Source organism: Babylonia areolata, chromosome 33 (assembly GCF_041734735.1).
Source record: "Babylonia areolata isolate BAREFJ2019XMU chromosome 33, ASM4173473v1, whole genome shotgun sequence".
Taxonomy (NCBI): Eukaryota; Metazoa; Mollusca; class Gastropoda; order Neogastropoda; family Buccinidae; genus Babylonia; species Babylonia areolata.
Window position 1 is genome coordinate 175,529 of NC_134908.1, and position 27,257 is coordinate 202,785.

The following is a 27,257-nucleotide window of genomic DNA, read 5'->3' on the forward strand; positions in this document are numbered from 1 at the left end:
GCTTCCTGACGTGATGGCTTCCTGACTTGATGATGGCTTCCTGACTTGATGGGTTCCTGACTTGATGATGGCTTCCTGACTTGATGATGGGTTCCTGACTTGATGGGTACCTGACTTGATCAGGGGAGTTAACATGGTGGAGGGAGAGGTCAGGGGCATACCTTCCTATGCCCAGCCCTGGACACTGTTGATGTGAATCCACTGCCTTCCTATGCCCAGCCCTGGACACTGTTGATGTGAATCCACTGCCTTCCTATGCCCAGCCTTGGACACTGTTGATGTGAATCCACTGCCTTCCTATGCCCAGCCCTGGACACTGTTGATGTGAATCCACTGCCTTCCTATGCCCAGCCCTGGACACTGTTGATGTGAATCCACTGCCCTGGTGACCTTAAAAGGTTATAAGCCCTTTAACCTTTTCAAACGGAGGAGGAACATGAGCATATAAAAACTATATATGTGCTCATGTTACACGAAGTATTATAATCCCATTCGTAGGCTGGTTAGTTTTTTTGTTTGTTTGCAGTCATTTTGTGTTTTGTGCTGTTGCTGTTTTTGTTTTTTTCAACTGTGATAGTAAGGTTGGTGCGGAGTTTGTGCAGTGTGGGTTTTCTGTTTCATTTGTAATCATACATATTGAATCAGTTTACAGATATACATATTAAATCAAATATATAGATATACACATTAAAACAAATATTCTTGCAAGCAGTGTGTTTGTGTATGTGTAAATCAAAGATATACATATTAAATCAAATAAATATTGTTACAAAATTTGTATGTGATACGTGTGTGTGTGTGTGTAAATCAAAGATATACATATTAAATCAAATAAATATTGTTACAAATTTTGTGTGTGTGTGTTTGAATAAAAAATATACACATCAAATAAATATTGTTACAAATTTTGTGTGTGTCAATGTATGTCTTTGTGTGTGTTTGTGAATGTCTATTGTAAACCTATCAATTTCCAAGCCAGGATAAAAAAAAATTGTTTGATGCACACAAACTTAACATACACATCAGCAATAAATCAGACAAACTTTTCATTTCATTGAACTATTCAGAAAGAAGTGACAATGCTATACATCAGACAAACTTTTCATTTCATTGAACTATTCAGAAAGAAGTGACAATGCTATACATACACATGGTGTTCTGTTGAAACTCTTTTCAACATATAAAACAGAAAGGTTTGTCTTTAATGTGGTGTTCAAGTGTACAATGTTTTCATATTCTTAGGTCCTGAAACCTCAATGGAGGAAATAAAGATTTATTTTAAAAAAACACACCTTTTTACTCAATCAAGAGTATAATCTCCATTATATCACAGTCGGTCATTAAGTATATGGCCATTTGCATACTATTTGCATATCATGATATTTTTGGCACTGAAGACAACAAGCTGGATTACAATGCTTTTTGTTTGAAACAACAGTTGACTGAAACAGGCATGATAAACTTTTGTTTTTATGTTGCAGGATAGTTTGCCAATTAAACACATACAAAATGAAGAAACAATTACATAAATAAATAGTAATTTTACTACTTTGAACAAAAACTTTAGAACTAAATCGTCAACAGAAAGTATGTCTTTACACAAACAGACCAGCTAAGAATATAATAAATAAAACAAAGTACTTGGTAAACAAATCAACTGTTAAGAACAGACTGTCATCAATGCTTTCCTAGTCATAGAGAAATGTTTTTATCACAGAAAAACACACAAAAATCAGAGAGCTAAAAATGTTGGGATTATTCTTCTATTTCATTATCAATCTTTGCCAAATCATTATGACGGAACTACCAATTGTTGTGAAGAAAGGTTCAGTTTTTCTCTCCCACATTTCTCCTGGCCTGTAACATGTGAGAACTAATAGAAATTAAAGTGGAAAGACACTAAATTGAAGACTACTACAATGTGAGAACTGTATAGGGCTCACAAAATGTTAAGGGCCACTTTGGAATGTGCACAGTTTTCATTTTTTGGGGCATGGTGGAATAATGCTGGATTTCGGCAGACAGCGGTGTGTGCAGCAAGTGTTCATAGCTTCACCAATACCAGGTGGAATAATGCTGGATTTCGGCAGACCGGTGTGTGCAGCCAGTGTTCACACTTCACTAATAACATGAAGTGCTTTCTTGCATGTGCACTTCCATTTTCTACAATGAAAACACATGGCTGGTTTATAAACCACTGAAGAACTGTGAACAATGTTTCTCCACATCTGAGTAAGACCGCAGACATCTGGGAAGATGATGACAAACAGTATGTCGACATATCTGAGTCAGAAAGCTGACATCCAGGAAGATGATGACAAACAGTATGTCGACATATCTGAGTCAGAAAGCCGACATCCAGGAAGATGATGACAAACAGTATGTCGACATATCTGAGTCAGAAAGCTGACATCCAGGAAGATGATGACAAACAGTATGTCGACATATCTGAGTCAGAAAGCTGACATCCAGGAAGATGATGACAAACAGTATGTCGACATATCTGAGTCAGAAAGCTGACATCCAGTAAGATGATGACAAACAGTGTGTCGACATATCTTGAGTCAGAAAGCTGACATCCAGGAAGATGATGACAAACAGTATGTCGACATATCTGAGTCAGAAAGCTGACATCCAGGAAGATGATGACAAACAGTGTGTATCTGAGTCAGAAAGCTGACATCCAGGAAGATGATGACAAACAGTATGTCGATATATCTGAGTCAGAAAGCTGACATCCAGGAAGATGATGACAAACAGTGTGTATCTGAGTCAGAAAGCTGACATCCAGGAAGATGATGACAAACAGTATGTCGACATATTTGAGTCAGACAGCAGAGATCTGGGAAGATGATGGCAAACAGTATGTCGAAATATCTGAGTCAGGAAGCTGACACCTGGGAAGGTGATGACAAACACTATGTCGATATATCTGAGTCAGACAGCAGACATCTGTGAAGATGATGGCAAACAGTATGTATCTGAGTCAGAAAGCTGACATCTGGGAAGATGATGACAAACAGTGTGTCGACATATCTGAGTCAGAAAGCTGACATCCAGGAAGATGATGACAAACAACACCCCCCCCCCCCCCCAAAAAACAAAAACAAACAAAAAAAAAATTAACCAGACTTTCCTGTGACATTTTACAACAAGCACTATCTAAAACATACTCCCATCCACTTCAACTATACAACTCTCCACCCCCCCCCCCCCCACTCTTCCACCTTCCCCCAGCCCCCCCCCCCCCCCCCCAAAAAAAAAGGAGAAAAAGAAAACCCACAAAAGTGTGCTCAGGTCCAAACATTCACTTCTAATTAACATGAAATATGCATATGAAAAAGTGAATAAACAAAATGCTGACAAGCATATCTGTTGACATATAATACATGTACCGACAGCCTCGCTTTAAAAAAATGACATATGGTTAACTATGACAGGGAAACAATCTATAAACACACACACACACAGAAAAAAAAGAAGAAAAAATTCAATATATAAAATGTGACACATTCCAGTGAACAATATAAACCTCTGAAAATGGTGAATTCACACAAATATACATATAAATAACACTGACTTAGAGGTTTCTAGGTTGAAAAAAAAGGTAACACCATCTAACAGATGATATTGTAAAGACCTGATAACAACATGTTGTGGTTTATTAGTCTAGCATGCACACTATTGGCAGTACAGTGTTCATGAGAAATAACTTCCCACAAATGAAAGAACAAAGTCAAAACTTAACACACACTGAATTATAACAAAAACACTATATGGCTTGAGGTTGGATTTTTTTCTTATTTTTTTTTATGTCATGGTTTGAGTTCTTGGAGTGTGCATTTTGTGACTCTTCAAAATCAAATTACACAAGTCAAATAACAAAATCACTTGCGAAACAGTGACATTTCAAAACAGACGTAGATAGGAACAAACGATTCTTCTTAATGTAGAGAATCAACATGCCAGCTTACTAATCAGTTACACATGTTCAGCAGCTCACGAAGTGAAACTGATGTGTATTATCTGTTCTGTTGTTTTGATCTCTGCAAATATTTCCATCAGTACTGTTTGTGAAAATCTCTACAATCATGAATCTATCATGTAAAAAATATCATAGGAACTGATATCTACACTTTGATTGCCAACAGCCAAACAAATTAACCATGTGCCTCAACTTCGATCCCAAATGGGCAACTGTTTCAATGAAAGTATCGGGGAAACAACTGATAACAATTTTCTTGCACACACACACACACTTGATTATTATCTTAGCAGAAGTTTAATGCCTAATTACAACCTGTGTGAATCACCCACCTGTCTCATTACAACCTGTGTGATATCACCTGTCTCATTACAACCTGTGATATCACCTGTCTCATTACTACCTGTGATATCACCTGTCTCATTACAACCTGTGTGATATCACCCACCTGTCTCATTACAACCTGTGTGATATCACCTGTCTCATTACAGCCTGTGATATCACCCACCTGTCTCATTACTACCTGTGATATCACCTGTCTCATTACAACCTGTGTGATATCACCCACCTGTCTCATTACAACCTGTGTGATATCACCCACCTGTCTCATTACAGCCTGTGATATCACCTGTCTCATTACAACCTGTGTGATATCACCCACCTGTCTCATTACAACCTGTGTGATATCACCTGTCTCATTACAACCTGTGTGATATCACCCACCTGTCTCATTACAACCTGTGTGACATCACCTGTCTCATTACAACCTGTGTGATATCACCCACCTGTCTCATTACAACCTGTGTGATATCACCCACCTGTCTCATTACAACCTGTGTGATATCACCTGTCTCATTACAACCTGTGTGATATCACCCACCTGTCTCATTACAACCTGTGTGATATCACCCACCTGTCTCATTACAACCTGTGTGATATCACCCACCTGTCTCATTACAACCGGTGTGATATCACCCACCTGTCTCATTACAACCTGTGTGATATCACCTGTCTCATTACAACCTGAGTCATATCACCCACCTGTCTCATTACAACCTGTGTGATATCACCTGTCTCATTACAACCTGTGTGATATCACCTACCTGTCTCATTACAACCTGTGATATCACCTGTCTCATTACAACCTGTGTGATATCACCTGTCTCATTACAACCCGAGTCATATCACCCACCTGTCTCATTACAACCTGTGTGATATAACCTGTCTCATTACAACCTGTGTGAATCACCCACCTGTCTCATTACAACCTGTGTGATATCACCTGTCTCATTACAACCTGTGTGATATCACCTACCTGTCTCATTACAACCTGTGATATCACCTGTCTCATTACAACCTGAGTCATATCACCCACCTGTCTCATTACAACCTGTGTGATCTCACCCATCTATCTCATTACAACCTGTGTGATATCACCTGTCTCATTACAACCTAAGATATCACCTGTCTCATTACAACCTGAGTCATATCACCTGTCTCATTACAACCTGTGTGATATAACCCACCTGTCTCATCACAACCTGTGTGATATCACCTGTCTCATTACAACCTGTGATATCACCTGTCTCATTACAACCTGAGTCATATCACCTGTCTCATTACAATCTGTGTGATATCACCCACCTGTCTCATTACAATCTGTGTGATATCACCCACCTGTCTCATTACAACCTGGGTGATATTACAACCTGAGTGATATCACCTGTCTCATTACAACCTGTGTGATATCACCCACCTGCCTCATTACAACCTGTGTGATATCACTCACCTGTCTCATTACAACCTGTGTGATATCACCTGTCTCATTATAACCTGTGTGATATCACCCACCTGTCTCATTACAACCTGTGTGATATCACCTGTCTCATTACAACCTGTGATATCACCTGTCTCATTGCAACCTGTGTGATATCACCTGTCTCATTACTACCTGTGTGATATCACCCACCTGTCTCATTACAACCTGTGTGATATCACCCACTTGTCTCATTACAACCTGTGATATCACCTGTCTGATTACCACCTGTGTGATATCACCTGTCTCATTACTACCTGTGTGATATCACCCACCTGTGTGATATCACTCACATACCTCCCTCTCACTCCTCTCAAGGAGACTTCACCCCCAACCCCCCCGCCACCACACACACACACACACTCTCCACCCTAAAAACTCGTTTGCCGCCACAAGCAACTAAAGGTGACATCAAGGCGTCATGCTGAATGGACCATTTTTCACGTTGTAACAAAGCTTGACAGCTTCAGGCAGTTTCCTGCCAACAGAACGTGCAATGACTAACCTCTGCTGTTAACATCAACTGAAGGCCTGTAACTGAGAGCACGGTATCTAAAAACATTTGGTGCTGGGGGCGTTTTTCACACAGCACATGGGGGTGAAAGACTTGATTAAGGATCTGTGGTCAGTGATCCTCCTTCACAGAACAAAGTCAGCCAGTGATCCTCCTTCACAGAACAAAGTCAGCCAGTGATCCTCCTTCACAGAACAAAGTCAGCCAGCGATCCTCCTTCACAGAACAAAGTCAGCCAGCGATCCTCCTTCACAGAACAAAGTCAGTGATCCTCCTTCACAGAACAAAGTCAGTGATCCTCCTTCACAGAACAAAGCCAGTGATCCTCCTTCACAGAACAAAGCCAGCGATCCTCCTTCACAGAACAAAGCGAACACCACACTGCAGAAGACGGGGAGGGTAACAACTCAGTTTCATTTCCAGAAAGACGATCTGAGGAACCAATCAATGTGCTTCAAGACGATCTGAGGAACCAATCAATGTGCTTCAAGACGATCTGAGGAAGCAATCAATGTGCTTCAAGACGATCTGAGGAACCAATCAATGTGCTTCAAGACGATCTGAGGAAGCAATCAATGTGCTCCAATCAATGTGCTTCAAGATGATCTGAGGAACCAATCAATGTGCTCCAATCAATGTGCTTCAAGATGATCTGAGGAAGCAATCAATGTGCTTCAAGACAATCTGAGGAACCAGTCAATGTGCTTCAAGACATTCTGAGGAAGCAATCAATGTGCTTCAAGACATTCTGAGGAAGCAATCAATGTGCTTCAAGACATTCTGAGGAAGCAATCAATGTGCTTCAAGACGATATGACGAACCAATCAATGTGCTTCAAGATGATCTGAGGAAGCAATCAATGTGCTTCAAGATGATCTGAGGAACCAATCAATGTGCTTCAAGACGATCTGAGGAACCAATCAATGTGCTTCAAGATGATCTGAGGAAGCAATCAATGTGCTTCAAGACATTCTGAGGAACCAATCAATGTGCTTCAAGACATTCTGAGGAACTAATCAATGTGCTTCAAGATGATCTGAGGAACCAATCAATGTGCTTCAAGACATTCTGAGGAACCAATCAATGTGCTTCAAGACATTCTGAGGAACCAATCAATGTGCTTCAAGACGATCTGAAGAAGCAATCAATGTTCTTCAAGACGATCTGAGGACCAATCAATGTGCTTGAAGTCTCCCACATCCCACTGCCTCTGTCTCTTCTGATGAACAACAACATGAAGCACCAACTCCATGTCCACATTATTTTTAACATTATTGACACATCTGTCTATTTACACACAAATATAATCATTTTCATATTCATATTCATATTTGGATTCAAATTGACAATACCTGTGACAATTATGACAGTGACGGCAATAATGACAACAATAATGATAATGCCATCAATAATGACAATAACAATATAATGATAATACTATCAATAATGACATGAAGAAGAATAAAGAAAGAAAGCAAAACACACACAAAATCTAAACACTAGAAAATTAATCATTTTTTCAATCTGACATTGAAACGTTTAACGGCATTCAAATGATGTATTTAAAAAACATTGACATTCAAATGACATTGAAATACATGTATATAAATCAATGACATTCAAATCATCTATAGAAAAAATTTTAAATCACCAACATTCAAATGATCTAACAATTTTTTTTCAAAATCAATGACATTCAAGTGATCTATAATGATTTAAATAAATGATATATAATCAAAAGATCTATGATTAAAAGATATATAAAAACCTACCAAAACACATTCTATTACTTTTTCTTAACCACCAAAACACCCCCCTTCCCCCCAAAAAACAAACCTCAGTAATAACCACTGTCCATCACACACACCCAACCCCTATCGCTATGAGAAAACTGGTTAATAACCACTGTCCATTACACACACCCAACCCCTATCGCTGTGAGTGACGCACGAATGCCGACTGCACCTGACGCGGAGGTGCGTAACCCATGTGACCCCTGACTGACGTTGAAGCGCCTGAGGGGGTGGCTGCAGTGGTTGTCCCCCCTGCCTCCTTCTTGTCCTTGTCTCCCCTGAGCGTGGCGGGGGCAGTGTGGGGGCGGGAGATGCGGGGGAAGACGGACTTGAACCATTCCTCGTACTCTTCCACCGACAGGTCCACAATACGCTCTCGGCAAAACTCAATGGCCGCCGAGATGTCTGGTGAGCAGATCTCCCAGTCCCGCAGGCTTTCCAGAACCTTCAGGAACTTGTAGACTGACTGCTTCGATGTGCTCTCCACCTGAAACAGTCAGGCTGTCAGGGGCTGTTTGTTATAGCTGTCAACCTGAAACAGTCAGGCTGTCAGAAGCTGTTTGTTATAGCTGTCCACCTGAAACAGTCAGCCTGTCAGGGGCTGTTTGTTATAGCTGTCCACCTGAAACAGGCTGTTATAGCTGTCCACCTGAAACAATCAGGCTGTCAGAGGCTGTTTGTTATAGCTGTCCACCTGAAACAGTAAGGCTGTCAGGGGCTGTTTGTTATAGCTGTCCACCTGAAACAGTCAGGCTGTCAGATGCTGTTTGTTATAGCTGTTCACCTGAAACAGTCAGGCTGTTTGTTATAGCTGTCCACCTGAAACAGTCAGGCTGTTTGTTATAGCTGCCACCTGAAACAGTCAGGCTGTCACAGGCTGTTTGCTATAGCTGTCACCTGAAACAGGCTGTCAGAGGCTGTTACAGCTGTCACCTGAAAAAGTCAGGCTGTCACAGGCTGTTTGTTATAGCTGTCCACCTGAAACAGTCAGGCTGTCACAGGCTGTTTGTTATAGCTCTCCACCTGAAACAGTCAGGCTGTCACAGGCTGTTTGTTATAGCTGTCCACCTGAAACAGTAAGGCTGTCAGGGGCTGTTTGTTATAGCTGTCCACCTGAGTCAGGCTGTCAGAGGCTGTTAGTTATAGCTGTCCACCTGAAACAGTCAGGCTGTTTGTTATAGCTGTCCACCTGAAACAGGCTGTTTGTTATAGCTGTCCACCTGAAACAGTCAGGCTGTCTGTTATAGCTGTCCACCTGAAACAGTCAGGCTGTCAGAAGCTGTTTGTTATAGCTGTCCACCTGAAACAGGCTGTCAGGGGCTGTTTGTTATAGCTGTCCACCTGAAACAGTCAGGCTGTCAGGGGTCCAGTGTTCAGAATCAGTGATCATCATTCTATCCTCTCTCTGGTCCAGTGTTCAGAATCAGTGATCATCATTCTATCCTCTCTCTGGTCCAGTGTTCAGAATCACTGATCATTATTCTATCCTCTTTCTGGTCCAGTGTTCAGAATCACTGATCATCATTCTATCCTCTCTCTGGTCCAGTGTTCAGAATCAGTGATCATCATTCTATCCTCTCTCTGCCAGTGTTCAGAATCAGTGATCATCATTCTATCCTCTCTCTGGTCCAGTGTTCAGAATCAGTGATCATCATTCTATCCTCTCTCTGGTCCAGTGTTCAGAATCAGTGATCATCATTCTATCCTCTCTCTGCCAGTGTTCAGAATCACTGATCATCATTCTATCCTCTCTCTGGTCCAGTGTTCAGAATCAGTGATCATCATTCTATCCTCTCTCTGCCAGTGTTCAGAATCAGTGATCATCATTCTATCCTCTTTCTGGTCCAGTGTTCAGAATCAGTGATCATCATTCTATCCTCTCTCTGCCAGTGTTCAGAATCACTGATCATCATTCTATCCTCTCTCTGGTCCAGTGTTCAGAATCAGTGATCATCATTCTATCCTCTCTCTGGTCCAGTGTTCAGAATCAGTGATCATCATTCTATCCTCTCTCTGCCAGTGTTCAGAATCAGTGATCATCATTCTATCCTCTCTCTGGTCCAGTGTTCAGAATCACTGATCATCATTCTATCCTCTCTCTGGTCCAGTGTTCAGAATCAGTGATCATCATTCTATCCTCTCTCTGCCAGTGTTCAGAATCACTGATCATCATTCTATCCTCTCTCTGCCAGTGTTCAGAATCACTGATCATCATTCTATCCTCTCTCTGGTCCAGTTTTCAGAATCAGTGATCATCATTCTATCCTCTCTCTGCCAGTGTTCAGAATCAGTGATCATCATTCTATCCTCTCTCTGCCAGTGTTCAGAATCAGTGATCATCATTCTATCCTCTCTCTGGTCCAGTGTTCAGAATCACTGATCATCATTCTATCCTCTCTCTGCCAGTGTTCAGAATCAGTTATCATCATTCTATCCTCTCTCTGCCAGTGTTCAGAATCAGTGATCATCATTCTATCCTCTCTCTGGTCCAGTGTTCAGAATCAGTGATCATCATTCTATCCTCTCTCTGGTCCAGTGTTCAGAATCAGTGATCATCATTCTATCCTCTCTCTGCCAGTGTTCAGAATCAGTGATCATCATTCTATCCTCTCTCTGGTCCAGTTTTCAGAATCAGTGATCATCATGCTATCCTCTCTCTGGTCCAGTGATGGTCAGAACCATGGAACATCATTCTGTCATATCTGTTATTAGTGCAATCACTCTGTACATTAGCCAAAAACAAAAAACAAAAACAAAAAAAAAAGTGTCAGGATATCAATGTGTTGACGTGAACGGGGTCAAACCCACACACACACGACAGACTGTGCAGTTTGTGTGTCCTGGGAAACAAAGGGAGGGCACTATGCACAACCTGTTTGAGGGCAAGTTTGATCGACATCCGCTTGCTGCGGGGCTGATGGGAAATAGCAAAACACAGCATGGATCACTGAGCTGTGATGGCCACAATTCACAGCACTCAAGGTCATTGCGCAACGGACATTCGCTGAAGGTCATTACACAATGGACATTCACTATAGGTCTGACAGACGATTCAAAAAACAACTAACCTGAACATAAAATAATCAAACATAATACACAAAATTATGTGTTGAAGATGGAACCACACTCATAATAAGTGACCATCAGAGTGGAACACATGAACAGCTGTGGAAGTAATGTGACAATAACGACCATGTACAGCAATGTGACAATAACGACCATGTACAGCAATGTGACAATAATGACTGTGTACAGTAATGTGACAATAATGACTGTGTACAGTAATGTGACAATAATGACCATGTACAGCAATGTGACAATAATGACTGTGTACAGTAATGTGACAATAATGACTGTGTACAGCAATGTGACAATAATGACCATGTACAGTAATGTGACAATAATGACTGTGTACAGTAATGTGACAATAATGACCATGTACAGTAATGTGACAATAATGACTGTGTACAGTAATGTGACAATAATGACTGTGTACAGCAATGTGACAATAATGACTGTGTACAGTAATGTGACAATAAAGACCATGTACAGTAATGTGACAATAATGACTGTGTACAGTAATGTGACAATAATGATCATGTACAGCAATGTGACAATAATGACTGTGTACAGTAATGTGACAATAACGACCATGTACAGCAATGTGACAATAATGACTGTGTACAGTAATGTGACAATAACGACCATGTACAGCAATGTGACAATAATGACTGTGTACAGTAATGTGACAATAATGACTGTGTACAGCAATGTGACAATAATGACCATGTACAGTAATGTGACAATAATGATCATGTACAGCAATGTGACAATAATGACTGTGTACAGCAATGTGACAATAATGACTGTGTAAAGCAATGTGACAATAATGACCATGTACAGTAATGTGACAATAATGATCATGTACAGTAATGTGACAATAATGACTGTGTACAGCAATGTGACAATAATGACTGTGTACAGTAATGTGACAATAATGACTGTGTACAGCAATGTGACAATAACGACCATGTACAGCAATGTGACAATAATGACTGTGTACAGTAATGTGACAATAATGACTGTGTACAGCAATGTGACAATAATGACTGTGTACAGCAATGTGAAAATAATGACTGTGTACAGTAATGTGACAATAATGACTGTGTACAGTAATGTGACAATAACGACCATGTACAGCAATGTGACAATAATGACTGTGTACAGTAATGTGACAATAACGACCATGTACAGTAATGTGACAATAATGACCATGTACAGCAATGTGACAATAATGACTGTGTACAGTAATGTGACAATAACGACCATGTACAGTAATGTGACAATAATGACTGTGTACAGTAATGTGACAATAACGACCGTGTACAGCAATGTGACAATAATGACCATGTACAGCAATGTGACAATAATGACTGTGTACAGTAATGTGACAATAATGACTGTGTACAGCAATGTGACAATAATGACCATGTACAGCAATGTGACAATAATGACTGTGTACAGCAATGTGACAATAATGACTGTGTACAGTAATGTGACAATAATGACCATGTACAGCAATGTGACAATAATGACCATGTACAGTAATGTGACAATAACGACCATGTACAGTAATGTGACAATAACGACCATGTACAGCAATGTGACAATAATGACTGTGTACAGCAATGTGAAAATAATGACTGTGTACAGTAATGTGACAATAATGACTGTGTACAGCAATGTGACAATAATGACTGTGTACAGTAATGTGACAATAATGAATTAAATGATCATGTACAGCAATGTGACAGAAAAGACCATGTACAGCAATGTGACAATAATGACTGTGTACAGCAATGTGACAATAATGACTGTGTACAGTAATGTGACAATAACGACCATGTACAGCAATGTGACAATAATGTACCATGTACAGTAATGTGACAATAATGACTGTGTACAGTAATGTGACAATAATGACTGTGTACAGCAATGTGACAATAACGACCATGTACAGCAATGTGACAATAATGACTGTGTACAGCAATGTGACAATAATGACTGTGTACAGCAATGTGACAATAATGACTGTGTACAGTAATGTGACAATAACGACCATGTACAGCAATGTGACAATAATGACTGTGTACAGTAATGTGACAATAATGACTGTGTACAGTAATGTGACAATAATGACTGTGTACAGTAATGTGACAATAATGACCATGTACAGTAATGTGACAATAATGACTGTGTACAGTAATGTGACAATAAGGACCATGTACAGCAATGTGACAATAAAGACCATGTACAGCAATGTGACAATAATGACTGTGTACAGTAATGTGACAATAATGACTGTGTACAGTAATGTGACAATAATGACTGTGTACAGCAATGTGACAATAATGACTGTGTACAGTAATGTGACAATAATGACCATGTACAGCAATGTGACAATAATGACTGTGTACAGCAATGTGACAATAATGACTGTGTACAGCAATGTGACAATAATGACCATGTACAGCAATGTGACAATAATGACTGTGTACAGTAATGTGACAATAATGACCATGTACAGCAATGTGACAATAATGACTGTGTACAGCAATGTGACAATAATGACTGTGTACAGTAATGTGACAATAATGACCATGTACAGTAATGTGACAATAATGACCATGTACAGCAATGTGACAATAATGACCATGTACAGCAATGTGACAATAATGACCATGTACAGTAATGTGACAATGACTGTGTACAGTAATGTGACAATAACGACCATGTACAGTAATGTGACAATAACGACCATGTACAGCAATGTGACAATAAGGACCATGTACAGTAATGTGACAATAATGACCATGTACAGCAATGTGACAATAATGACTGTGTACAGTAATGTGACAATAATGACTGTGTACAGCAATGTGACAATAATGACTGTGTACAGTAATGTGACAATAATGACTGTGTACAGCAATGTGACAATAATGACTGTGTACAGCAATGTGACAATAATGACTGTGTACAGTAATGTGACAATAATGATCAATCAATCAATCAATCAATCAAAAACACTTTATTAATCCACATGGAAATTAAGTTGTGCAATCACAGGCTCATTGTAAACACTGGCATAAAATCATGCGCAACATAAGAAGAGATTAAAACTAGTCAAATAAGAATTCCCAATAGCTGACGATATACTAACCCCCCCACCCCCCACCCCCCCACTCACATACTCATGTTAAGACAATAGGGTATTGCACAACAATATTAACAAATGAAAACATCCAACAAAAAAAGGGTATAAGATTACTAAAAATGACATGCGCGCACGCACGCACACCCACCCACCCACACACACACCCACACACACACACACACGTTAAGACCATAAGGTATTGTACAACAATACATAAATAAAAACATCAAGGGAATAAATCGCATATATAAGTAAAATGCATACACACACACACACACACACACACACACACACACACACACACACACTCACTCACACACACACAAACAACGTATGCATGCACATAACATATGTCACGCCAATAAGATTAGAACATTAACATTAAGATACATGAAATCCAAGTAAAATAAGAAAATATTTTAAAATCACTTCCGATCACACACACACACAAATGCTTGCTTGCCCGTGCTCACCCGCTCAGTCCCACATGCACGCATAATGTCTGCTCCCATACACTCGTCTGCTGGTGAAGTTCAGGTGTTGCTGTGGCGAGGGGGCTTGGGGGGTGGGAGGGTTCACTTAGTGTATTGGATGTTTTGATTGTGTGCGCGAATGGCTGTAGGAATAAATGAATTAATGTATCGAGATGTTCTTGCGCGTGGAGCTCTAAACCTACCACTTATGTCTGACCTTCTGCTATTAATGTCATCATGTAGTGGGTGTCTTACGTCGGTCAAAATTGTTATTAGTCTGTCAGTCAGTTTTCTATTGTGCATGTCGCTAAAGGTGTCTTGTCTTATACCCACCACCCCACCCGCTTTCCTAATGACTTTTTCCAACCTGTCTTTGTCATGTTTGGTCAGGTTTCCCCCCCAGCACACGGCTCCGTATGTTAAAACACTACAGACAACAGATGTGTAAAACATTTGGAGCATCTGCTTGCATACATTAAAAGATTTCATTTTTCTAAGACAGTACATGCGACTGTTGCTCTTTTTAATGAGTGCAGTTGAGTTTTCATTCCAAGACAGCTTATTGTCGATTATCACACCGAGATATTTGTATGAGTCTACTTGTTCGACCACTTCATTTTTTGTGATGATTTTACTTAAAGTTGATTTCTTTTTTCTGAAGTCGATAACAAGCTCTTTGGTTTTGCCAACATTCAGCTCAAGGAAATTTTCTTCACACCAGTTCACAAACCTGTCAATTTCTCTTCGGTAGTCAGTGTCATCGTCGTCAGTAATAAGTCCTGTCAGTGCGGAGTCATCTGCAAACTTAACGAGGGGACACGAATTGATCATGTACAGCAATGTGACAGAAAAGACCATGTACAGCAATGTGACAATAATGACTGTGTACAGCAATGTGACAATAATGACTGTGTACAGTAATGTGACAATAACGACCATGTACAGCAATGTGACAATAATGACCATGTACAGTAATGTGACAATAATGACTGTGTACAGTAATGTGACAATAATGACTGTGTACAGCAATGTGACAATAATGATCATGTACAGTAATGTGACAATAACGAACATTGTACAGCAATGTGACAATAAAGACCATGTACAGTAATGTGACAATAACGACCATGTACAGCAATGTGACAATAATGATCATGTACAGCAATGTGACAATAATGACTGTGTACAGCAATGTGACAATAATGACCATGTACAGTAATGTGACAATAACGACCATGTACAGCAATGTGACAATAATGATCATGTACAGCAATGTGACAATAATGACTGTGTACAGCAATGTGACAATAAAGACCATGTACAGTAATGTGACAATAATGATCATGTACAGCAATGTGACAATAATGACTGTGTACAGCAATGTGACAATAATGACTGTGTACAGCAATGTGACAATAATGACTGTGTACAGTAATGTGACAATAATGATCATGTACAGCAATGTGACAGAAAAGACCATGTACAGTAATGTGACAATAATGACTGTGTACAGCAATGTGACAATAATGACTGTGTACAGCAATGTGACAATAATGACTGTGTACAGTAATGTGACAATAATGATCATGTACAGCAATGTCACAATAAAGACCATGTACAGTAATGTGACAATAAAGACCATGTACAGCAATGTGACAATAATGACTGTGTACAGTAATGTGACAATAATGACCATGTACAGTAATGTGACAATAAAGACCATGTACAGTAATGTGACAATAATGACTGTGTACAGCAATGTGACAATAATGATCATGTACAGCAATGTGACAATAAAGACCATGTACAGTGACAGAAAAGACCATGTACAGTAATGTGACAATAAAGACCATGTACAGTGACAGAAAAGACCATGTACAGCAATGTGACAATAATGACTGTGTACAGTAATGTGACAATAATGATCATGTACAGCAATGTGACAATAAAGACCATGTACAGTGACAGAAAAGACCATGTACAGTAATGTGACAATAAAGACCATGTACAGCAATGTGACAATAATGACTGTGTACAGTAATGTGACAATAATGATCATGTACAGTAATGTGACAATAAAGACCATGTACAGTGACAGAAAAGACCATGTACAGCAATGTGACAATAAAGACCATGTACAGTGACACTGAAGACCATGTACAGCAATGTGACAATAAAGACCATGTACAGTGACACTGAAGACCATGTAGAGTAATGTGACAATAAAGACCATGTAGAGTAATGTGACAATAAAGACCATGTACAGTGATGTGACAGTAAAGACCATGTACAGTGATTTGACAGTGAAGACCATGTACAGTAATGTGACAGTAAAGACCATGTACAATAAAGACCATGTACATTGATGTGACAGTAAAGACCATGTACAATGACAGTAAAGACCATGTACAGTGATGTGACAGTAAAGACCATGAACATTGATGTGACAATAAAGACCATGTACAGTGATGTGACAGTAAAGACCATGTACAGTTATGTGACAGTAAAGACCATGTACAATGACAGTAAAGACCATGTACAGTGATGTGACAGTAAAGACCATGAACATTGATGTGACAGTAAAGACCATGTACAATAAAGACCATGTACAGTACAGACCATGTACAGTGATGTGAGCTGAAGCAGTGCTGTGCTGAATAACATGATGCATTTCCTGAAGCGGTGTACATCTCTACATCTCTGTCACAGCTTACAATGAAGCAACACACGTGTACACCTTGTCAGCAGAATATCACAATGCTAATATACAATGTAGATTTTGTCCTTTTTTTTATCACAATTTCTGAATCATCTGTGACTGTCAGATATCAAACCATGGCAAGGTTTATGAAACACAAACACAAACAAAAACAGACAAACAAAATACAACAGCATATTATATTTATAGTGAGAAAACTGATATTCACTGTCACGATTTCTAGATATACCCCAGCCATTTACAAAGCAAAGAGAGAAAAAAAAAACATGTTATTTGTTGAGAAAAAAAACCATGTTATTTGTTACATAACAGTAATCGAGTACTGTTACAGCTTTAAGTTCAAGATGTTACACTGTTACACCACCTAGTTTCACTTGCTGTTTGTTTATTTGAATAAACCTGTTATTCTTATTGTTTCAGAACTAGCGAAAAGACATTGAATACAATTGAACACACACACACACACACACACACACACACACTTACACACACACACATTCAGGGAAATATAACAAAGGTATTAACAATAGCAGGGCACCATACACACCACAAGAACACACACACACACACACACAAAGACAGAGGGAAGAGTTGAACAGAGGGAACAGATGACACATTCATCAGAAAACTAATGCCGAGTCTACAAGCCCAGCCATGTATTTCATCAGAAAACTAATGCCGAGTCTACAAGCCCAGCCACCATGTATTGTCTCCCTTTAAAGCCGCCTGACTTAAAAAAACAAAAAACACCCAAACCAAAAACCAAGACATGCTCCCTCAAAAGAACATGTTCACCTCTTCTACTGAGTGGCAAGATATTGATTATTGTAAGACCCAGTCACCAACAGGTTTGTTATGAATGGAGAAATAAAATAGTGATAAAATAGGGAGGGGGAGGTCAAGGGGGGAGTGTGAAGGACGATAATGAAATGAAACAAAAGGATCAAATGTTGATGTACGGAACAAGAGGGGAAGTATTCAACCTACTTGGTCGTCAAGGTCAGCCTGCTGCTGTCATCGAACAAACAGACGTGTTCACAACAAACATGCACAGCCACTGCTGGGTTATCTACATCACTGTTACCATTGTAATCATGATTACAGGCACTGCTGGGTTATCTACATCATTGTTATCTACATCATTGTTACCATTGTCATCATGATTACAGCCACTGCTGGGTTATCTACATCACTGTTACCATTGTAATCATGATTACAGGCACTGCTGGGTTATCTACATCATTGTTACCATTGTAATCATGATTACAGCCACTGCTGGGTTATCTACATCACTGTTACCATTGTAATCATGATTACAGCCACTGCTGGGTTATCTACATCATTGTTATCTACATCATTGTTACCATTGTCATCATGATTACAGCCACTGCTGGGTTATCTACATCACTGTTACCATTGTAATCATGATTACAGCCACTGCTGGGTTATCTACATCATTGTTACCATTGTAATCATGATTACAGCCACTGCTGGGTTATCTACATCATTGTTACCATTGTAATCATGATCACAGCTGCTGCTGGGTTATCTACATCATTGTTACCATTGTAATCATGATTACAGCCACTGCTGGGTTATCTACATCACTGTTACCATTGTAATCATGATTACAGCCACTGCTGGGTTATCTACATCATTGTTATCTACATCATTGTTACCATTGTCATCATGATTACAGCCACTGCCATCATCATCACTATGTTTTTCATTATGATTTTGATTATTGTCATCATCATTATCACTATCATAATCATTCTTGTCATCTCCGTCATCACTATCATCATCATATTATCAGATGGGCACAATGGCCTAGTGGTTATAGTGTTGGACTTTCAATCTGAAGGTCCTGAGTTTGAATCTCGGTAAGGGCACCTGGTGGGTAAAGGGTGGAGATTTTTCTGATCTCCCAAATCAACATATGTGCAGACCTGCTAGTGCCTGAACCCCCTTCATGTGTATACACAAGCAGAAGATCAAATACGCACGTTAAAGATCCTGTAATCCATGTCAGCGTTTGGTGGGTTATGGAAACAAGAACATACCCAGCATGCACACACCTGAAAGCGGAATATGGCTGCCTACATGGTGGGGTAAAAATGGAAAAGCCCACTCATGTACATAGCAGTGAACATGGCAGTTGCAGCCCATGAACGCAGAAGAAGAAGAAAAAGATATTATCATCATTATCATCATGCTCTGTATTGTCACTTTCATTTCCACTACTACTACTTCTACAGGCACTATCATTGTTATTATTATCATTATGATATTATCATTATGTGCCTCCTGGTCTGAGTCATAGTCCTTCACAAAATACTCAGCTGTAAATGACTTCCTCTTGCAGTGGAGAAACCACTGATCGTACAGCTCTCACTCTTCAGTTGGCCTAGCTGTAAACTGTGTCAATCTCTGACAGCAGCCCTTACTTTGCTGTTGGCCTAGCTGTAAACTGTGTCTCTGACAGCAGCCCTTACTTTGCTGTTGGCCTAGCTGTAAACTGTGTCTCTGACAGCAGCCCTTACTTTGCTGTTGGCCTAGCTGTAAACTGTGTCTCTGACAGCAGCCCTTACTTTGCTGTTGGCCTAGCTGTAAACTGTGTCAATCTCTGACAGCAGCCCTTACTTTGCTGTTGGCCTAGCTGTAAACTGTGTCAATCTCTGACAGCAGCCCTTACTTTACTGTTGGCCTAGCTGTAAACTGTGTCAATCTCTGACAGCAGCCCTTACTTTGCTGTTGGCCTAGCTGTAAACTGTGTCAGGCTCTGACAGCAGCCCTTACTTTGCTGTTGGCCTAGCTGTAAACTGTGTCTCTGACAGCAGCAACATAATCTCAATGCATAATAAACCACTAAACAAATGTGTATAATGAAAGCAAATATTGAAACAAAACAAACAGAAAGTTCTTTCCTTGAATAAAATGCTAGCAACCAACAGGCCACCCTACTCCTTTCATTCATCCATCAGTGAACCAGGGCAGATTCCATAACTGATTACAGCGGACAATGTCCAATCTACCTGACGTAAGGTGAAGACACAGACATGACTCACCAGGACAATGTCCAATCTACCTGACGTAAGGTGAAGACACAGACATGACTCACCAGGACAATGTCCAATCTACCTGACGTAAGGTGAAGACACAGACAGACATGACTCACCAGGACAATGTCCAATCTACCTGACGTAAGGTGAAGACACAGACAGACATGACTCACCAGGACAATGTCCAATCTACCTGACGTAAGGTGAAGACACAGACAAGGACTCACCAGGACAATGTCCAATCTACCTGACGTAAGGTGAAGACACAGACATGGACTCACCAGGACAATGTCCAATCTACCTGACGTAAGGTGAAGACACAGACATGACTCACCAGGACAATGTCCAATCTACCTGACGTAAGGTGAAGACACAGACAGACATGACTCACCAGGACAATGTCCAATCTACCTGACGTAAGGTGAAGACACAGACATAGACTCACCAGGACAATGTCCAATCTACCTGACATAAGGTGAAGACACAGACAGACATGACTCACCAGGACAATGTCCAATCTACCTGATGTAAGGTGAAGACACAGACATGGACTCACCAGGACAATGTCCAATCTACCTGACATAAGGTGAAGACACAGACAGACATGACTCACCAGGACAATGTCCAATCTACCTGACGTAAGGTGAAGACACAGACATGACTCACCAGGACAATGTCCAATCTACCTGACGTAAGGTGAAGACACAGACATGACTCACCAGGACAATGTCCAATCTACCTGACTTAAGGTGAAGACACAGACAAGGACTCACCAGGACAATGTCCAATCTACCTGACGTAAGGTGAAGACACAGACAGACATGACTCACCAGGACAATGTCCAATCTACCTGACGTAAGGTGAAGACACATACATGACTCACCAGGACAATGTCCAATCTACCTGACGTAAGGTGAAGACACAGACATGGACTCACCAGGACAATGTCCAATCTACCTGACGTAAGGTGAAGACACAGACAGACATGACTCACCAGGACAATGTCCAATCTACCTGACGTAAGGTGAAGACACAGACATGACTCACCAGGACAATGTCCAATCTACCTGACGTAAGGTGAAGACACAGACAGACATGACTCACCAGGACAATGTCCAATCTACCTGACGTAAGGTGAAGACACAGACATAGACTCACCAGGACAATGTCCAATCTACCTGACATAAGGTGAAGACACAGACAGACATGACTCACCAGGACAATGTCCAATCTACCTGATGTAAGGTGAAGACACAGACATGGACTCACCAGGACAATGTCCAATCTACCTGACATAAGGTGAAGACACAGACAGACATGACTCACCAGGACAATGTCCAATCTACCTGACGTAAGGTGAAGACACAGACATGACTCACCAGGACAATGTCCAATCTACCTGACTTAAGGTGAAGACACAGACAAGGACTCACCAGGACAATGTCCAATCTACCTGACGTAAGGTGAAGACACAGACATGACTCACCAGGACAATGTCCAATCTACCTGACTTAAGGTGAAGACACAGACAAGGACTCACCAGGACAATGTCCAATCTACCTGACGTAAGGTGAAGACACAGACAGACATGACTCACCAGGACAATGTCCAATCTACCTGACGTAAGGTGAAGACACAGACATGACTCACCAGGACAATGTCCAATCTACCTGACTTAAGGTGAAGACACAGACATGGGCTCACCAGGACAATGTCCAATCTACCTGATGTAAGGTGAAGACACAGACAGACATGACTCACCAGGACAATGTCCAATCTACCTGACGTAAGGTGAAGACACAGACATGACTCACCAGGACAATGTCCAATCTACCTGACGTAAGGTGAAGACACAGACAGACATGACTCACCAGGACAATGTCCAATCTACCTGACGTAAGGTGAAGACACAGACATGACTCACCAGGACAATGTCCAATCTACCTGACGTAAGGTGAAGACACAGACAGACATGACTCACCAGGACAATGTCCAATCTACCTGATGTAAGGTGAAGACACAGACAGACATGGGCTCACCAGGACAATGTCCAATCTACCTGATGTAAGGTGAAGACACAGACAGACATGACTCACCAGGACAATGTCCAATCTACCTGACGTAAGGTGAAGACACAGACAGACATGACTCACCAGGACAATGTCCAATCTACCTGACGTAAGGTGAAGACACAGACAGACATGACTCACCAGGACAATGTCCAATCTACCTGATGTAAGGTGAAGACACAGACAGACATGGACTCACCAGGACAATGTCCAATCTACCTGACGTAAGGTGAAGACACAGACAGACATGACTCACCAGGACAATGTCCAATCTACCTGATGTAAGGTGAAGACACAGACATGGACTCACCAGGACAATGTCCAATCTACCTGATGTAAGGTGAAGACACAGACAGACATGACTCACCAGGACAATGTCCAATCTACCTGATGTAAGGTGAAGACACAGACAGACATGACTCACCAGGACAATGTCCAATCTACCTGACGTAAGGTGAAGACACAGACAGACATGACTCACCAGGACAATGTCCAATCTACCTGATGTAAGGTGAAGACACAGACAGACATGGGCTCACCAGGACAATGTCCAATCTACCTGATGTAAGGTGAAGACACAGACATGGACTCACCAGGACAATGTCCAATCTACCTGACGTAAGGTGAAGACACATACATGACTCACCAGGACAATGTCCAATCTACCTGACGTAAGGTGAAGACACAGACATGACTCACCAGGACAATGTCCAATCTACCTGACGTAAGGTGAAGACACAGACATGGACTCACCAGGACAATGTCCAATCTACCTGATGTAAGGTGAAGACACAGACAGACACACACAGTTTGGTGAGGAAAATGTCCAATCTAGTAAAGTTAAGGAGAAGACACAGACAGACACAGACAGACATGACTCACCAGGCCATACTTGCGGAGCTTGGTGAGGATGGCCTGGTAGTACCACAGCTCTCTCTGTTCACTGGGGATGCCCTGTACCAGGTCTGTGTACCTGACATCACAACAACTTTCACTTTCCCTTTCTCTGCACCAGATCCATGTACCTGATATCACAATAACTTTCACTTTCCCTGCACCAGGTTGGTGAACCTGACATCACAACAACTTTCACTTTCACTTCCTCTGCACCAGGTCTGTGTACCTGACATCACAACAACTTTCACTTTCCCTTTCTCTGCACCAGATCCATGTACCTGACATCACAACAACTTTCACTTTCACTTCCTCTGCACCAGGTCCGTGTACCTGACATCACAACAACTTTCACTTTCACTTTCTCTGCACCAGATCCATGTACCTGACATCACAACAACTTTCACTTTCACTTCCTCAAGGAGGTGTCACTGTGCTCAGACAAATCCATACATGCCACACCACATCTGTCAGGCAGAGGCCTAACGTTGTCCAATCTACACTACAGTGCCACCCAATTTTTGACTCACTTGTGTAAACAAAGTGAGTCTATGTTTTTGCCCGGTGTTCGGTTGTCTGTGTGTGTGTGTGTGTGTGTGTGTCTGTGTGTCCGTGGTAAACTTTAACACTGACATTTTCTCTGCAAATACTTTGTCAGTTGACACCAAATTAGGCATTAAAATAGGAAAAATTCAGTTCTTTCCAGTCATCTTGTTTAAAACAATACTGCACCTCTGGGATGGGCACAAAAAAATAAAAAATGAAGCCTAATTATATGCAAACTGCATTTACTGTTATAGTTATATTGTTTGTATTCTCTAAACTTGGCACTTTGATCTGATATTCTGACCCAACAACAAGAGCAGTCATTATTATCATTTTTTTGTTCAAACAAGAACTTCTTTTGCTAAGCATGGAAGTTTTATTTATTTTGCAAATGTTTTGGTACAGATAGTAAAAAAGGGAAATTACTCTGTAATTAATGCTAGGGGACTTAATTTGTTTTAAACTGATCTTTCTCATCTTAAACATTATATTTTGAAATTGTACTCAATACATAAAAAGCTTGGATTTTTTTAAGTGTATCACAAGTGAGTCTTGAAGGCCTTGCCTCTCTTGTTTGTATTTTTTCCTGCGTGCAGTTTCATTTGTTTTTCCTATCGAAGTGGATTTTTCTACAGAATTTTGCCAGGAACAACCCTTTTGTTGCTGTGGGTTCTTTTATGTGCACTAAGTGCATGCTGCACACGGGACCTCAGTTTATCGTCTCATCCGAATGACTAGCGTCCAGACCACCACTCAAGGTCTAGTGGAGGGGGAGAAAATATCGGTGGCTGAGCCGTGGTTCGAACCAGCGCGCTCAGATTCTCTCACTTCCTAGGCGGACGCGTTACCTCTAGGCCATCACTCGACTTGTGTGTGTGTCAGTGTGTGTGTGTCAGTGTGACTGACCAGTTCTCCCTGAAGGAAGATTTTGTGTGTGTCAGTGTGTGTGTGTCAGTGTGTGTCAGTGTGACTAACCAGTTCCCCCTGAAGGAAGACTTTCTCTGCATCGTGTCCTCAGAAGGTTTGTGCAGGAGTCGTTCCCCTTCCCTCCTCATGGACAACAGGGCGCGGTGCACACTGCTGGTTGCTGTCTGCATCATCATGTACTTTGTCTGGCACTTGCTCAGCCGTTCTCTGTCACACAGATATATATAGATATATATATACCTCTGTCTGCATCATCATGTACTTTGTCTGGCACTTGGTCAGCCGTTCTCTGTTAAATACACACCATTATCATCATCATCATCATCACCATCACCACCATCATCATCATCACCGTCACCACCACCATCACCATCATCATCATCACCACCACCATCATCATCATCACCGTCACCACCACCATCACCATCATCATCATCACCACCACCATCACCACCACTATCACCATCACCACCATCAACACCATCACCACCACCACAATCACCACCATCACCATCACCACCACCACCACACCATCATCAACATCACCACCACCATCACCATCACCACCACCACCACCATCACCATCATCACTCTCACCTCTCCATCTGTTCCAGAATGTCATGCAGGGTCATGGCCTTGTCGTCCTGAACCTCTTTGAACTTGTTGGCCAGCTCCAGGGACAGTGTCAGGTATTTGTTGCTGGCTTTGTGTTCATGGAACTCCAACAGCTCTGCTGACCTGTCAACAGGGGGAGGGGGGAGGGGATGGACAGTGTCAGGTATTTGTTGCTGGCTTTGTGTTCATGGAACTCCAACAGCTCTGCTGACCTGTCAACAAGGGGAGGGGGGGAGGAGGGGGGTGGACAGTGTCAGGTATTTGTTGCTGGCTTTGTGTTCATGGAACTCCAACAGCTCTGCTGACCTGTCAACAGGGGGAGGGGGGGAGGGGGGGGGGGGACAGTGTCAGGTATTTGTTGCTGGCTTTGTGTTCATGGAACTCCAACAGCTCTGCTGACCTGTCAACAGGGGGAGGGGGGGGGGGAGGGGGGGATGTAGGGAGTCAGCCATTGTTGTCATCTCCACTGTCTTCTCTTCTCTTGGCTGACAAATAAAGAGTGGAATAAAAGATTTATGTATGAAATAAACAGATGTGCAATCAAAGAATATTACTTAATGAATTTGTAAAAAGGAATTCATTATTTGTACAGGAGAAATCACTAATACTGAATGTAAAACAAAGTCAAAAACATTGAGACATCCAGTGATGGTAGATGAAACACCTTCATGTAAGTAACGCTTCAATCACTCAGTCAAAAATGGTAAGATGAACTCTTATCTCATCAAATCAAATGCATCGATATCTGGGCTATATTTAGCCCATAATGAATATAATAAAAGTCTGAAGTTAAACTTGTAACTGGTCTGAGGTCTGGCCCAAACTTCACACAAAAAAGAAAAGAAGACAAAGACATGACACAAAAAAGAAAAGAAGACAAAGACATGACACAAAAAAGGAAGCGACAAAGACATGACACAAAAAAGGAAGTGACAAAGACATGACACAAAAAAGGAAGCGACAAAGACATGACACAAAAAAGAAAAGAAGACAAAGACATGACACAAAAAAGGAAGTGACAAAGACATGACACAAAAAAGGAAGTGACAAATACAAACAGATAAAAAGTTAAAAGTTAAAGGATCCCATAGCATAACGGCAGAAGGGGCACTGAACTCATATACAGCTCTGCAGAAGAAGGTTGGTCCTGTATTCTCTTTCCACATTTCAACCTTCCCCAGGGATCAGGTTCGACATCGGTCATCGGTCATTGACGCATTTAATTTTGAAATGACCTATTGTTTTTCAAGTTGCCAGGTCACATGACTTATTGTTTTTATGACCAGTCGGTCAACCAAAGTAACCATCTCTCTCTCTCTCTCTCTTTAACGATCGCGATCACTTTGTCGTCTGCTCCTACAGGAAATGACTATAAACTGGTTTATTAAAATACGGATCCGTGACGAAACGAAATCCGAAACGAATCTTTATCGCTGCCTTTCGCGAGCTTCGGCGAGAAGAATTGGCGTTCCCACTTTTGCATTAACCGAGTGCAGTTCCGGGAAAACTGGAAGCCCTCAGAAACAGGCTGAACCCCCTCACACAAAACAAGCTGCTCTCTGTCAAGCTGGGCAAGGTGGCACCCGAAGATGCCCTCGGTGCATGGAAGGCTGCAAAACCAAGGGTT

General features: G+C 41.1%; 1 protein-coding gene across 6 annotated transcripts in view; it reads right to left on the reverse strand.

The window, feature by feature from the left end:
- Nucleotides 1–4,990: 4,990 nt before the first annotated feature.
- The window catches only part of LOC143277069 (coiled-coil domain-containing protein 60-like), a 96,333-nt gene continuing 74,066 nt past the window's right edge, over nucleotides 4,991–27,257 (reverse strand). For 3 of the 6 annotated variants that reach the window (XM_076581805.1, XM_076581809.1, XM_076581807.1), the window contains 5 exons: nucleotides 25,613–25,753; nucleotides 25,064–25,222; nucleotides 23,531–23,621; nucleotides 18,505–18,528; nucleotides 4,997–8,595 (listed from right to left, as the gene is read on the reverse strand). In XM_076581805.1, the coding sequence (XP_076437920.1) occupies nucleotides 8,245–8,595; nucleotides 18,505–18,528; nucleotides 23,531–23,621; nucleotides 25,064–25,222; nucleotides 25,613–25,753 (766 nt within the window). In that variant the 3' untranslated portion in view covers nucleotides 4,997–8,244. Of the gene's footprint in view, nucleotides 8,596–18,504; nucleotides 18,529–23,530; nucleotides 23,622–25,063; nucleotides 25,223–25,612; nucleotides 25,754–27,257 lie in introns of all 6 variants that reach the window. The other 3 variants (XR_013053680.1, XM_076581806.1, XM_076581808.1) reach the window with 3 other exon arrangements.